Here is a 16,146-nt window from a genome sequence, read left to right as displayed (position 1 = left end):
ATAAAAATGCTCCAGTTGTGCTGATGGCACTATATAACTGATGATAAATTAGGGAACAAGTTTCATCATGGAGTGCTCCAATCAGTCAGCCTCACCAGCCTCCACCATCTTCCATTTCATTCCTCCCACACCTCATTTCCCACAGATGTTGGATTGTCTTTGATATGACTTTCTGACGTTGATTTAACACCGAGCTTCCAAAACTTTGATTTATCTGAAGAAGCCAGGTATCTGGGTTTGCTCGTTACACTTTCCATCCTTCCTTCAAGGAGCTCAGAGTGGCATACATGGCAGCTTCCCATTATAGCTTTACAACCTCTCTTGGAGTTGGGCCGAGAGAATGATTTGCCTAAGGCTGCCCAGGAAACTTGATGACAGGCTGACCAGATGCAGTGCAAAGTATCATATAGAAACTGAAAAAGACAAATGCCGCCTCTTGAACCAAAAGGAACCAAACAGAGATGATAAGTTTAAATACCGTATTTCTGGCTCTACAAGACTCACTTTTTCCCTCCTAAAAAGTAAGGGGAAATGTGTGTGTGTCTTATGGAGCGAATGCAGGCTGCGCAGCTATCCCAGAAGCCAGAACAGCAAGAGGGATCGCTGCTTTCGCTGTGCAGCGATCCCTCTTGTTGTTCTGGCTTCTGAGATTCAGAATACTTTTTTTCTTGTTTTCCTCCTCCAAAAACTAGGTGCGTCTTATGGTCTGGTGCGTCTTACAGAGCGAAAAATACGGTACATAGGTTTTGGTTCAGCCAAGTATGTGTGGAAAGGCAACTGGCCATGCTTCAATAGCACTGTATTTTGTAGGGAGAAATTTCTTGGTGTGTACACACATTTATCAGAAAATTGGAGCTGGAAAGTTTCCTCTGTAATCTGGTACTTTTTTTTTTTTAAAGCACCAATAGATCATGCCTGTGACCATTCCCATATATTTCCTGCATTGATGTGCAAGTGAGCTGCGTCTTACAGTATGTTAAGTGTAGAGCAATAGCACATTAAGGCACCCATGCAGATTAACCTTCAAAACGTACTAGCCACCAGAAATGTTTAATGGCCCACCTTTCCATATGTACCAACACTAGTCCTTTTGGGGGCTGTAAACTCATTTCCAGTTTACAACAGCTTCCTTTCAGGGTTGACAGGATGCAATTCTCACTTTCCACAGATGACCAAATTAGTAGCTATACACAAGCCTGCTCTCTTTAGTGATGCAAATCTATAGGGCAGGAGAAAGCACCTCTCTCTTCTTAGACCACATATTAAAAACCACCAGGCTTGTAGAATGCAATTAATTTTCGTTTTGATTTTGTTCATGGAAAAACTTGTGTATTGTGTAAATCTTCCAAACCGCACAAGATTTCTATCAACAAAATAAACTTTAAAGAACTACAGCTGGTCCACGGAAGCCCTGTGTTAACAGTGGCCAAAGCTGAGCAAATAAATTAAACAAGCAGAATGTTTAAGAACAACTGATGTGTGTGTTAATTAAATACTCCATGGAAACCCTTTCTTTTCCAGAGTGACAGTGGCACAGTTAGGAAATTTTATACGACGGGTTCATTAGCCTTTTGGGCTCCTCCTCCTTAGAGGGTAATATATATATTACTTCACTTGTTTCCAACTCTGGTACATTTCAGGGCCATACTATTTGGGCTGCTATCTCGCCAACTTAAGTGCACACCAAAAGGTGAGGCAAAATTGTACACTCCCCACCCCTGGCGCGCCTTGCTTTCACTAGGGGGCACCCGAAAAGCAACAACAAAAGTGGGGGTAGCCTTGGTGCAGCCCAAATGGGGCAGCTCCTCCCCTTTGGCTCACCACAATGCCGCTGCACTGGTTATACGGTAGGTCCATGGGCTGAAAGTGTCCCTAACAAGGCCCAGGTATCTTCCTGCATCTCCTCCAAGTTCCACCAGGCTTGTTGCTTCCTGGCTAGTCCAATGTGCAATGCCATCGGTGGCAAATTGCTTGGACTCTGGAGGGATGTTGCTTCTGCTGTTCCACAGCTCCCTTTGGCCACTGCTTGGTAGTGGGGCAGGAGAGCTGAAAATAATGCCAATGTATTTCACACCTTTTGTTTTAGATAGTACACAGGTAGACGAGTCTAAAAAGCACGGGACACAAGTTTTCACATCCTTCTAGCAGCTATGTTGACTCATTTACCAGAAGCAATGTATTTAGCGTTACCTCTGGAAGTGTATACTCCTAGGAGGCTAAGTTTGGTCAGAATCAAGTATACACTTCCAGAATTAACACACAATACATTACTTCTGGTAAATGAGCCACCGTAGAGGGATGTGAAAATTTGCGTCCTGGGCTTTTTAGACTCATCTACCCATGTACATGTAGGGACGCGGGTGGCGCTGTGGGTTAAACCACAGAGCCTAGGATTTGCCGATCAGAAGGTCTTCAGTTCAAATCCCTGCGACGGGGTGAGCTCCCATTGCTCGGTCCCTTCTCCTGCCAACCTAGCAGTTCGAAAGCACATCTAAGTGCAAGTAGATAAATAGGTACTGCTCCAGCGGGAAGGTAAACGGCGTTTCTGTGCACTGCTCTGGTTCGCCAGAAGCGGCTTAGTCATGCTGGGCACATGACCCGGAAGCTGTACCACATGACCCGGAAGCTCCCTTGGCCAATAAAGCGAGATGAGCGCCGCAACCCCAGAGTCGGTCACGACTGGACCTAATGGTCAGGGATCCCTTTACCTTTACCTTACCCATGTACTATCTGAAACCAAAGGGGCACATTGGTTGCCAGATGTGAAATACATTGGCATTATTATCAGCTCTCCTATGCCATTATGTGGCAGATGGTGAGTTGCTGGGTTTGGGGAACATGTGCCACCGCTGTCTGATCCTTGGGAGGCAGGTATACCTGGTGCTGAGTTTTTTTGGCTGTCAGGTACTTCTCAGCCTGCATCAGGCTGGCACTGGAAGCAAAGGGTGAGAGGTTTGTGTGGAGAAACCTGTCTCTTCCTAGCTGCTATTTCAAGAGAGATCAGGAGTGATGGCCTTGTAGGCAAGTTACTAGTTCTAATGCCTTTTTCTACCCTGTCAGCCAGTTCCATAAATAACCCCTGTCAGCTTTCTTTTTATAAACTTACTAAAAAAATTTTCAGAGGGAAATGGGAGATGTAAGGAAGCTTCTAATAATGAAGAAAAAGCATATGTATATATATGGTGATAGTTTTAAGAAAACACCAAACACTGGGGACAGAGCCAATAAAACAAATTATGGCTTAGTGGAACAGAATCTCTTGGCATTCACCTTTTAGAGTAGGTAGACATAATTGTGTATTGCATACTGTTTATTATAGTTACTGTATATGGGCATAATTTAATTACCGGTAGTTGGCTTTTAAAAAACTACTTTTAGTTGTGTTTCTACAGTCCTTGCTAATTTCTGCTTATATCTGCTTCCTGTTGCTATAGTTGTGTTATCTTAAGGAGTGTGTACAGGTTTGGTGCTGTGAAAATGGTAGAGGCAGTTTTGCTGCTTTTGTAAAAGAAGTGTGCTACTTCTGTTTTGAGGCAAGTTTTTGTTTTTGTTTAGGTTCCATAACATGGTAGAACTTAAATATCAAAAGATCTGCCTAGAGGTGGTGTCTTGTGGCGTGATGAATTTACCATTCTTCACAATCTCCACCGCAATTTTTCAACATTGTACGTTTTAGGGGAAAGGAGGAACATGGCTGAACAATTGATTGAATAGTTTGCAACACTAGAATAATAATAATAATAATAATAATAATAATAATAATAATAATAATAAAAAAAAAAATCTGACCAGCAGCCACTTGCTCAGGGTGTTGAGCTGTTAGTACTTGTAATTTCATTGAAAATGTATTTCACAAAGAATAGATGGAGAAAGGAGGTGGTAGTTGACAATTGACAGTTGGAAATTGGCAGTTGGTGACTGGTTGGTTTTTTCTGTTAGTTCTATTTTGACTGTGAACGTGAGAGGTGTGGAGATTTCATGCAGACCCTGTCTGGAGGAGTTTGTAAATAATACTGTTGCCAACCTGACAAGTAAAAATTAAAAATATTTTCAACTATTTGTGTAAGATATACTTTTTTTCCATCACAAATAGCCAACATGAGCTACTGTCAAGCAATTTGGGACTGAAGCTGGGGACTCTGCAGGTAGCAAGTCCCTTAGATTTGAGCAGCCAGGATTGTGAGTTGAAGGAGGGAGCTATGGCCACATCATCATCATCATCATCATTATTATTACTATTATTATTATACCGCTCTTCATTTTAAAATCTCAGGGTGGTTCACAGGATAAAAGAACAAGGTAAAATAACAAACAAATACTCAAAAACCAAAACAAAACCCCATAAACTGCCCTCCCACAAACACATTTAATAGCATGTAGAATATTCATCAGCCAAAGGCCTGGTTGAAGAGGAACATTTTCGCCTGGCAGCAAAAGATATAGGGAGGCACCAGATGAACCTCCCTGAGGAGAGCATTCTGCAAACAGGGAGCCACTGCAAAAAAGGCCCGTTCTCATGTTGCCACCCTCTGGACCTCTCATGGAAGAGGCACGTGAATGGCCTCAGATTATGAATGCAGAGTCCGGGGCAGTTTATATGGGGAGAGACAGTCCTTGAGGTACTGTGGTCCTGAGCCATTTCCCATCAGGCAACAGGCAATATTGGCCCAAATCCTCCTGAGTTCAGAAGTCAGGTGACCTAGGAGAGCCAGTCCTATATACCTTTGCCATCTATATAGCACCAACGTCTGCTGCACTTCTCATTCAGGATGAGTTGCTGGCTCTCCATGCTACTAGAATCTTCCTGGTTGTTGTTTTTTTTAATGACTTAGGTTTCTTGGCCTATCCATCCTCCCAGACGCCGCAAACACAGGAATCACGTCAGTGGGTTTGCCACCTCTATCTGAGCTATGGACTCTACTACCCTGGCAGGCCTCATCTGCTTTGAAAGCCTGACTAGATCACGAAAGCAACCCTTCCTTAAACAAAATGCCTAGGCTTGAAAAATCAAGGTGGTCTCCGGGCACCGTGTGTGAAAGGAGTAGATGTGAAGCTAAGTGGGAAAAGAGAGATCTACCTAGGTTCCTTCATAGCCAGGTACAATTAGGCCTGGATTTCCCCCCCCCCTTTCCCCCCAGCCCCCTGTGGTGGTGCTTTTAGCAGCGGCTTTGACCTGTAGGAATTAGCAAGTGAGATTGTAAAATCCCCCATGCTGCAAAAAGCTTCACCTGCTGATTCCTAAAGATCAAGTCATTCTGACAAAGAAACAAGAAGCAATTCACCACGCTTTGGACTGCATGGATCAGAGATGGGTTAGGAGCAATTTGGGGACATGCGCGGACTTTGTGTGATGGGTTTCCCTACTTCTTCAAACTGCTGGCTGCTGGGAGGATGACGAGTGAAAGTAGGGTGCTGTCGGTGGCCCCCAACCCAAGCAGTGCAATGCAAGGAGGCTAATCTAATCCCTCTCCCAATACTGTATGGTCAGCCATGAATGTTGAGTGCTGTAATATTATGAAAGTGGGAGAGGGGTGGGGATCAAAATTCTCTCGCTAGTGCTACGTTGGCAGGTTCAGAACCAGCAAGCTGTGTTGCATTGTTGTAGATTAGGGGCGGGAAAGAGAATTTGGAGGTAGTTGTGGAAGAGAGCTCTACTCACTTCTCTCCATACAGGGGCAGAGTGTGAGGAAAGGGAATCTTCTCTTTAAGGTCTAATCTCTCTTCCCCTGCTTTCACCACTGCCAGAACTTTGAAACTGTTCTCTAATGTTCTTCTTGTATGGGAGCTGTTATGTACTGAAGTTCTCACCCTGGGCCAGCAGGGGGGTACTGTAGATAGTTATGCAAATAAGGGATCGAAAGTGACGTTCAGTGATTGGATAGTTTTAGAAAATTGTTACAGTTACATTGTACTGGAGCTCTATATAAGCAGGCTGACTGAACCCTTCAGTTCAGTTCTGTCATGGCCCGTGAATAAACAAAAGCTGTTTGAAGAATCGCTGTGTCGTCTGATATGTTCACCCACAACTTAACAGGAGCAATTTGAGCACGTACAGCCCTCAACAGGGGTGCATTCTCTCTCATCAGAATAATATTTTCCCGCACGCCTGACAAATCCCCTAGCACGCAGAACAAAACCAAAAGGCTAGTATGGATCACTGTCCCACCAGTTTGAAATTGGTTCCTCCCACCCCTTTGGTTGCTTTTATACAGTTTATGTCAACCGACTCATCCTGGAGTGAAGGTTGGTGTTGTGGTAGCATCATGGGGAGTTGCTCCCATTTGGATTTTGCAAATCACGTTTCTGCAGCCTAATGCTACCAGAACTTCCTACTGGAGCTTTAAAGGATGTAGGTCCATTCGTGGGTAAGTGTATGTCATCCTACAAGGGGAGGAATCTTCTTTTCTATGTGCCACCACCTCTTTAAATCTTTGTGGATGTTTTTGCTTCGGCTGCAAAGCACAGCAGCAGAAGGCCAGCATATTATTTAAGTAGCTGGGCTCCTTCCCTTTGAGTAAATCTGTCTGGGTGGGCTGCTGCCTGCTACCTCTGGCAGAATCTACTCCAGATCCGCTTCAGCTCTCCTCCCAGAGGGAACATTTACTAATGGATCATTTCTTTGACGGGGTGGAGCTCCATCTTGCCGTTTAAAACCCTCCTGGTTGACAGATCTACCTGATAAATGGCTGCAGCAGATCTGTCAGAGCTGGGCTCCGTTTCAAGCCGTAAATGGGAGTCCTTCCCAGTTGGCAGGTCTGATGGTTCTGTTATGTGTGTGTTCTGGGGCTTTTGCCCAATTTAAAGAAATTGTGTAGCCTAGTGGCAAAGAGACTGGCCCTGCAAATCAGAAGGCTGCTGGTTTGGATCTCATGTGTCTGCCACGAACACACTAGGTGGCCTTGGGTGACTCACTCTCCCTGTCCCAGTTGGTAATATGGGAGATAATTATACTTGTCGTACCTCACAGGATGCTGTAAGAATTACATCTAGATAATGCATGTGAAGGGTTTTGAGCACTGCATATCACTGTGCAAATGTTATTATTAATTGATTGATTAGCTTATTAAAGCTGCATATATTTGCATATGATTAAAACAAAGATCAAGAAGCAAAAGGAAAACCCAGTAGGGTACTGCATGTGTCACACTAGGCACTGTGTATGTATGAGAGAGAAGAAGATAGGATGCTTCTTCTGAGATGGTACCACCGTGCCAAGTTTGTTGTATACAGTACTTGTAAAAAAATATAATTTAACACATTTAGAATTTAAAAATCTGCCTCATTTATCACATAGGTTTTCAAAAAATTATTAGCAGGTTTCTTGATGTTTAACTGGTTTGCTTTTTTAAAAAAAAAAAAGTTGCAATGCTAGTTTTATGTGCCTCTATAAACAGCCTCCTTGCCTTCAGAGTTTGGAGTAGGACACCAGTCAGCGACTCCATTCTGGATCTAATGTCAATGACACCAGCTTTTTCTCATACGTGTCCTGTGGGAGACACTGGTGCAAATGCACCCTGCCCTTCCTTGTTGCACCCAACTTTGGGTCTTACATTTTCCGTTCTCACAAGCAGCCTAATTGCAGAAGCTGCTTTCCCCGTGCGACTTTTAAAATGTCAGTAATCCTCTTCAATTTTCCGATTCCGCCCAGCTTCACTAATGGCTGATGCACTCAATGAGTCAGACGCTCTCTCCTAATCAGTAGCATCTATGTGCGGTGGCAACCCGTACCGCTTGCTTCTGTGCAATAATTCAGAGCCAACTTGAAAATTATCTAAATATTGTAATTACCTTTCTCCTATATTAAAAAAAAAATATTATTTGTCGTTTGGCAGGGTGCAGATGCATGTTGACTCTGAGAGTCCACGGCTAGCGTATCTGACCAATGATGGCTTCATCTTATATGAAGCAAATGAGCTATTCTGTATGTTGGAAGCCAGCTGGGTAAGACTCGAGTTAGAAAGGCAGGGCACTCTTTGTCACCTGAGGCAAAATAGATAATGCCTTCCCACCCTCCACTGCCTCCGCCTCCTCTTCTGCAACCCCCTGCCCCCAGTACTGATGGCAGCAGGGGAGTAAAGTAAAGAAGTCTGGAGAGGAGCAATCAACAAGCATTGCACTCCTCAGAGGCTGGATCTGCTGCCTGAGGCAACTGCCTCACCTCGCCTCATGGTTGGGCCCAGTGCTTTTTTTCAGCCAGAGCGTAGTTCCGGCACCTCTTAGGCGGGCGCCATTGCAGGCCAACACTCCTTCCACCGCTTCTTGCCTTGACATACTTCCGAGAAGCCCAAAGCAAACATTTCAACTCAAAACGGAAGCCAGCCAGCATATGCGAATCTAGACTTTTTTTTTAAATCCATGACTTCACCTAGCTTCTAGCTGCTGCTAGCTGCAATTGGTCAAGCTACGAGGTGGGGCCAATTCACATTTCCTTTTCTCCCATGTAGTAGCGGCAGGCTTTAAGCTTTCCACCCAGGCCTCTAACATTGCACATGTGTGCGTTTGCGCGAGGGCCCTTCCGAGATGCCCTAGCCACCTGCCTGAATCTAAGAGAACATGGGAACATGGGTGCATTTATTTGACCTGTGCCAGAACCAGGAGTGACCCCCAAATCAATTAGTGAGAGAGTTTGCCGTAGTTTTTAGCAGCTCTGTGGGTGGTGAACGTGGCTGTTGTCAGACTGGCATCTGTTCAGGGCTGCCCCACAGTAAATTCCGGCACCTATTTTTCTTTTTTAAAAGCACTGGGTGGGTCAGCCCTGTAGGTAACTTGCAGAATACTAAAGGTGCAATATCCTGTGAAGTTCTCCAGTAGTAAGGTAAAGGTAAAGGGACCCCTGACCGTTAGGTCCAGTCGTGACCGACTCTGGAGTTGTGCCGCTCATCTCGCTTTACTGGCCGAGGGAGCCGGCGTACAGCTTCCGGGTCATGTGGCCAGCATGACTAAGCTGCTTCTGGCAAACCAGAACGCCGTTTACCTTCCCGCCGGAGCAGTACCTATTTATCTACTTGCACTTTGACGTGCTTTAGAACTGCTGCTAGGTTGGCAGGAGCAGGGACCGAGCAACGGGAGCTCACCCCGTCACGTGGATTCGAACCACCGACCTTCTGATCGGCAAGTCCTAGGCAGTGTGGTTTAACCCACTGTGCCACCCATTCTCCAGTAGTAGCCACATGGTAATCAATGAGCAGTAGTGTGCTTTTGCACAACTCCCACCAACTTTGCTCCAGAGAAGATCCCTGGGCACTGATTCCCCAGAGGCGCTTCTAGAGTTTCTTGGGCATTAAATGGGCACATAGATGCACTTCCCACCTGCGAAAGACAAGTCCAAGTCCTTTGCTGGTCCAAATGACTCTGGGCTATGAAGTGGCTGAATATGGATGTGACACCAGTAGCCCCTGAACTGCAGAGAGGTTTGGTTACCTAGCTATGGGAAATAAGTTCCTGCTAGAAAATGAGAGAAGAGCAGCTGCAGGAAAGCCACATTGCTGCCTTTTCCATAGAGATGGGCTCCAAGCCAGATTCAAGGGGAACCCTGTTTTAACCGTAGGTGCCACACACTTCAAAGTCAAGATTATCCTGGTATCTATAGAGACCTCATGCTCCTGTCCTGATTATTCCCTGCTGAATTCTACATTTCCTAGTGTTTAATATCTGATGCCAATGGGCAACAGAGGAAGAACTCAGTTGTAATCCTGTCCACAGGTTGCTGTACTTGTGTTTGCAGAAGCACATTTTTGGAATGCTACATAAAATACAGAATTTGTAAGCATCTGGGAGGGGGGGAAATACTACATTTTTTTTAGCAGCCAACAAATAATACCAATCCAGTCTAGTTATTCTCATGCACTTATACCCGACCTTTCTTCTGTCATGGAATCATTGGCTATGTTCTGCCTGCACTGTTGAAGGCAGTGGACCTCTGGATACAACTTGCTGGAAATCCTGAGAGGGGAGAATGCTGTTGTACTCAAGTCCTGCTTGTGGTCTTCCCTTGGGCATCTTGGTTGTGAGTCCTGGAAGACCGGCTCCATGTCTTGCAGGCCTCTTTCCACCTGACCGGGGAGGGCGGGGCCTGGACTGACTCCATCTACAAAAGCGGAGGCTTCTGAACAGACACTTGGGCTGGGGTGTTGTTTAGGAGGTTTTGGTGTGGAGGTATTAATTTTTGTGTATCCTTATTTTAGATGCTGTTGTGATTTATGTGGAAATTGCTTCAACTTGGTTTTGTACTTCTTGATGTTTCATTTATTGGTTATGACTACTTTTGTTATATGGGACGCCGGTGGCGCTGTGCTGCTTGGGCTTGCCGACTGAAAGGTCGGCGGTTCAAATCCTCACGACGGGGTGAGCTCCCGTTGTTCAGTCCCAGCTCCTGCTAACCTAGCAGTTCAAAAGCACGCAGTGCAAGTAGATAAATAGGTACCACTCCGGTGGGAAGGTAAACGGGGTTTCCATGCGCTGCTCTGGTTCGCCAGAAGCGGCTTAGTCATGCTGGCCATATGACCCGGAAAAACTGACTGCAGAAGCGGACAAACACTGGCTCCCTCGGCCTGTAAAGCGAGATGAGCAATGCAACCCCAGAGTCGTTTGCGACTGGACTTAATTGTCAGGGGTCCCTTTACCTTTACCTTACTTTTGTTATGTTTGTAATCAGGTATTTTTCATGTTGTAAGCTGCCTTGAACATGGTTTTAACAATGCAAAGGCTGGAAAGGCGGCATACAAATAGAATTATATGTGTATCTTACAGGATGCTGAACTAGATGGGCCTTTGACCTGATGCAACAGCGGCTTTCTTAGGTCCTTAAGGTGGAATACATGTGATTTCCAGGAGGTCTCCTGTGAAAGATGCTGACCAGGACAAGACCTGCTTAGCTTCAGCAAGATGATGGCCTTGTGCCTTCCGTTCAGACCATATCTTGAGAGTTTAAATGCTTTAGGTCGGACAACTGATTTGCTGTACAAAGGCAACACACTTTTACTTGCAATACGGGCAATGCACTTTTATTTAATTATAGAGAATGGCAAATGCTAAAGTCATGTGGGCAGAAAAGCTGTGATTAATGCACAGGTAGAAAATTAGGCTTATAAAAATGCACTTGAAAATATGAGCTAATGGATCATTGCTGAGCAGGAAAGGGACTTACTTGGCTGGGGAATAAAAATAAAATATAACATCTGTTGCCGCAAATATGATGCACTCAGAGCCATGAAATAAAATTAACATTTTAGAAGGTAAAGTTCTTAGGGATCTGGGTCACTTTTTCTTTCGAGCTAGTAATGGGAATCTCTGTGTCTATATTATTGTCATCAAGTCTCACAGGTGCTTTGTGTGACTAAAGTTTCTTTTGGTTTATCATCGTCTCTCACCTCAGGATCAGATGTTCTGCTTTCTCAGTTTCAAACCTTGTTTCAAGGCTACCTATACATGCATGCTCAGTCTGAATCAAATGTGATCTTTGAATAGTTGGTCTCATGGTCCCTCTTGCAGGCTTCTACATTCCTTCTAAATGGATGATAACTGGCTTTATTGCACTCAAAGGAATGAACACAAGACAACACGATATGTGCCATTCAAGCTGTTTTTCTTTTAAAACCACCTCTCTTGTTTGAACTCTTCTTTCAGCCTTAAGAATGATGGTTAAGGAATTAGATATTTGCAAATTCCTAAATGAAATGACCTGATCCACACCTCTTGGACTAATGTGCAGGTCAAAATATGACCACCCTTCACATTTCACACTCCTCCAAAATCTTCTGGTGCAGTTCAGATAAACTCTTGAGTAAGCTTAGCAGTCATGGAATATGAGGAGATCTCTTCATGTGGATAAGTAACTGCTTAAGAAACAGGAAGCAGAGGTTAAGCATAAATGGACAGTTATCTCAATGGAAGAATGTAGAAAGTTGAATGCACAAGGATCTGTATTGCATCCTATTTTTGTTCTGTTTAATTATTTTACAAATTTAAATTTATCTTTGTTTGTAGATTCAGTAAGGATTACACATAGTCTGTTTCTGTTTGGCATTTGATATTTGATATTTAAGGGTGTGTGTACAGTCCTATATTATTTGAGCAGCTGAGTGGCTGTGGAACATGGCTCAGAATACTACAAACATATAAGGCTCCCTGTTCAGGCCGAAGCTAAGGTGGGAAACCGGTTAAGCCAGTTTGTAGCTGAAGCTGGTTGTGAACTGTACTAGTTGACCAGCATGTGGGGTACCACTAATCCTTCTCACTAGAAATGTTTTGCAGCTCCCTTAAGATGGATTTTGCTTTAACAACAACAAAAACAAGAACACATTTGTGTTTAATGTATATACATTAGCGCTATACTTAAAAAAATAAATAGGGTAAACGGCCAGCCGGATGAAGGAGTGAGGAGCAGGAAATATGCTTGATAGTGGGGTCAGAATTGCTAGTAAGGAGGACATCTGTCAAACGCATTTTGAAAGCTAAAGGAGCTGGGTTACCTTATGAGAGGTAAAAAAAATAAAAAGCCCTCCACTTAAGGTCTGTCTGAACACATCCTATTTGAAGCTTGCCTTCAAGCAATACTGAATAACCTATGTTTTATCATCAGTCACATTTAATAATCTGTATTTTAAAACAGAATTAAATTTATCGTATTCCTTATTTGATCAATGATATTGGTTGTTGATAACCAATATTTGAACTTAATATTTAGAGTTTGTGCTGATTTCATTGCCCCCGGAGCAAAGTTGTTTTACCTCTCCGCTTGACTAGTATTCTGCATTGAAATACATCCATTGTCTTTAGTGGATGGTGAGCCCGGGGATTTTTTTAATTTTTCTTTTTGAAAAAGAGCCTTTCCTGGCCCCCACAGGTATTTCTCCCGTTGCTGCCCTGTAAGATTGTAAAGTAAATTTGTGGACTTTGATTTGTTAACCATAAAACAACTCCCCGTCCTCTCCTTAATTTTAACAAGAGCATGAGTTACTGACCCAACGAATAGCTTGTAACACTATGGCTTGGATAAATGCAGTGGATGTTCCAGTTTTGGAATGAAATCTGTATGATGGAAGCAGCAGCAAGCTCTGACGCAGTTTCTGTGCGATTGCAGGAAACGAGGTGATTGCTGTGGACTGGAAAGGACTAAAAGATGTTGACCAGATCAATATGGACAGCACCAGCTCACTCCATGGCAGCAGCATCCACCGGCCGTCCACCGAGGTAAGTATCCATTCCGTGTCCTCTTAAGAAGACAGAGTATCAGGATCAAGTTTGGAGAACATAAAGTGACAGAAGGCAATGTGCTTCTTTGTTTTCATTAGAGAATGAGTCCCAGACGTAGTTTGTTTTATGCATTTTCTGCACAATTTAATTTTGAGTTGCATCAGACTACTTGATTAGAACCAAATGAGTTTGATTCCAGGTACATGAAACTTTGGGACATCTCAGATGTTCTCCATGAAGTGGGTATCTGGGACAGTTTCTAATCTAAACAATTTGCCCAATGGTCTGGATGTGTGTTGGCATTACTGTGATATTCTCTATACTGTGGGCCAGACCATTATCTCCCCTACGTCTCATGGGCCAAGTATGACTGGTGTGTGGGACTACCCACCTGTAATCATCTGATGTCGCAATGATGTTGGTTGCCCTGTTCTGCCTGCATGAATCTGAAAGACCACTTTGCAGAGATAGCCATTTTCAAAGTACCACTGGTGGCTGCCCAGTTGGCGGTGTGACAGGGCCTTTTCAGTGGTGCTCCCCCATTTGCAGAATGCCCTGCCTCATTATTGACTTTTGGAAGGAATTTAAAAACATTCCTGTTAACAGAGGCATCAGGTGGTTGAAAGCCATTGTTCCTGGCAACTCTGAGATCTCTAGCTGATAATGTTTGCAATGGTGTTTTTTTAAAGAATGCTTGCAACTGTTTTTAGTTGTTGCTGTTGTTGTGTTTTTAATGTTTTATTATGTTTTGTAAATACCTTGTGGGGCACTTTATAAGACCTGGCAGAGACGTGTGCACAGCACTTCATATAGGGATTTGCAGGCATCACCTTTTGGCTGAACCAGGTTATTACCTGCTCCATACCTGATGTCATAGACAACTGATGACAAGTTGGCATGACTTAGCCAGCATAATTGGGTTTGGAAGTTGCCCACCCTTGATATAGAGGCAGGGATCTGATAGCGAATTTTCAACAAAAAGAGGAGAAGCTTCCTTGGATGGCTGCAGCAATGCAAAAGGATGCTACAGAATCTATAGCATATTCTTGCCTTGGTGTTGCCATACAGAGAAGAATCTCCTCTTTTTGCTCTAAATTTGCTGTCAGATATCTGCCGTTTGATTACCAGGCAGTGGTTTCTGTAGATGGTGTTATTTTTGTTGTTTGGCAGCCGCTTCACCATCTGTAATTTTATGCATGTGAGTTATCTATGTAATAAGCTTCAGTGAATGCAATCTGATGAGACCTTTGGTCTTTTCAAAAGATGAATACTATTTTTATTCAAACAGGCCACTTTAGCTTTATGAATCTCTCTCCATTGCAAAATGCAATGAGGTTGAGAGTTTCATTTCAGTACATCTCTGCTAAGCTGTAGGGGATGACTCCAGAAATCCCTCTCTTTGTGCGATGATGGTTGGTGTCAGTGAGTTACCAGGATGCCACCTAACCTGCTGGCACTAGAGGAGACTCATTTGGTGCCATCTTGATGATCTTGTGAACTTTCCATCTCATTGCTCATTGTTGGAGAGCAACTGCTGGACCAGACAGACCCTAGATGTGATCCAGCATAGGTACTGTCAACTTTGACTGGCAGCACCTCCCAAAGTCTATGTTTAATATTCAAGGCTTATCTTTAGAATAACTAGCTAGACAAACTCCCTCCCTCAGCTAAGGAGATCTGTGCATATAAGCAGGCCTGTGAGCACACATCTACTGCCTGGATTTGGATAAATTGGATGTGCATTCAGAGGCGCACTGTGCATGAATTTGAATGGTGGGCACATTTCCGTGTGCTTTCAAATGTGCATCCTCATTCTCCTTTCCATGCAACTAGCTGTGCATTACCGTCATGTTTATTCATGACGAGCTGCATTGTGAATAGGGTGTGTGTCACAGTTTTTGCCTGCAAGTTTGTAATTTGGAGAAAACAGGACAGAGCATGAAAGAAACTGAAGAGGGGAATTGAAGGGCTGAGCTGAGAAGGGGAGGGAAGAGAAACAGTTCAGTCAGGGCAGGGGTGGTTAGCTTCTGGCTCTCTAGGTGCCGCGGGACTACAACTCTCATCAGACACAGCCAGCAAAACCAATCATTGGAGTTGAATTATATCCCAACAGCACCTGCAAGGCCACCCCTGAACTGGGAACAGAAGCATATGAGAAAAGCTAAATTTTAATGTGTGTATAGCCAATGCAGAACATATATTTGCAGTGAAAGGGAATTCTGAAAGTAAGATGGCACAATAGAAAATGGAGGGCTAAAGGAAAGAACAAAAGGAAGACAGGGCTCATGAAGAGAAGTTGGAAGCAGCAGAACCAAAGGAGCTTGAATGAATGTAGAAAAACAGGGGGGGGGAATTGGGCAGCATGCAGGGGAGCAGAAGAAAGCCTCTAGCCTCAAGGTACAGAGAGCTCCATATTGTTGTATAAATCTATATGCACTTAATCATCCGTTACTGTTGTGAATAAGCTTTTAATCTTGCACATTCATCCCCTTTGAATGTACGTCTGCTGGTGTCAGAGATCTAGTGTTCAGCCATAAAAGACTGAAGGGGTTTGATCGCCATGGGATTCCTAATCCCAGAAGAGTTTTATATATATTTTCTGCATGTCTGTGGTTCTCTCTCCCTTTCTCCCAGCCCACCTCTGTTCTTCTCTTTGTCTCTTCATCTTTCTTATTCTTTATGAAGCACATGATGGCTGCACACGTACGGCTGTGGCCACCAGGAGCAAATTGGACAGGGATGCTCTTCCAAGCATGCACCCTTAAAGTGAAGGAGTAACACCCTTTTTCAATAAGTGATTAAGTACAGTGGTACCTCGGGTTACATACGCTTCAGGTTACATACGCTTCAGGTTACAGACTCAGACTCTAACCCAGAAATAGTGCTTCAGGTTAAGAACTTTGCTTCAGGATGAGAACAGAAATCGTGCTCTGGTGGCGCAGTGGCAGCAGG

At 43.9% G+C, this 16,146-nt stretch overlaps 1 protein-coding gene and 1 long non-coding RNA gene across 4 annotated transcripts in view; both read left to right on the top strand.

The window, feature by feature from the left end:
- LOC310753126 overlaps positions 1–16,146 on the top strand; it is an 83,387-nt gene that overhangs the window by 53,157 nt on the left and 14,084 nt on the right. The window lies entirely within an intron of this gene.
- Positions 1–16,146, top strand: part of FAM131B (family with sequence similarity 131 member B) — a 48,066-nt gene that overhangs the window by 19,950 nt on the left and 11,970 nt on the right. For 2 of the 3 annotated variants that reach the window (XM_083593695.1, XM_083593694.1), the window contains exon 2: positions 13,082–13,191. In XM_083593695.1, the coding sequence (XP_083449821.1) occupies positions 13,082–13,191 (110 nt within the window). Of the gene's footprint in view, positions 1–13,081; positions 13,192–15,498; positions 15,592–16,146 lie in introns of those variants that run through there. The other variant, XM_083593696.1, reaches the window with a different exon arrangement.

Source organism: Podarcis filfolensis (genome assembly GCF_964270895.1).
Source record: "Podarcis filfolensis genome assembly, chromosome: 17".
Classification (NCBI taxonomy): domain Eukaryota; kingdom Metazoa; phylum Chordata; class Lepidosauria; order Squamata; family Lacertidae; genus Podarcis; species Podarcis filfolensis.
The sequence above is the reverse complement of the archived record's forward strand: the minus strand, read 5'-3'. Positions and strand labels throughout refer to the sequence as shown.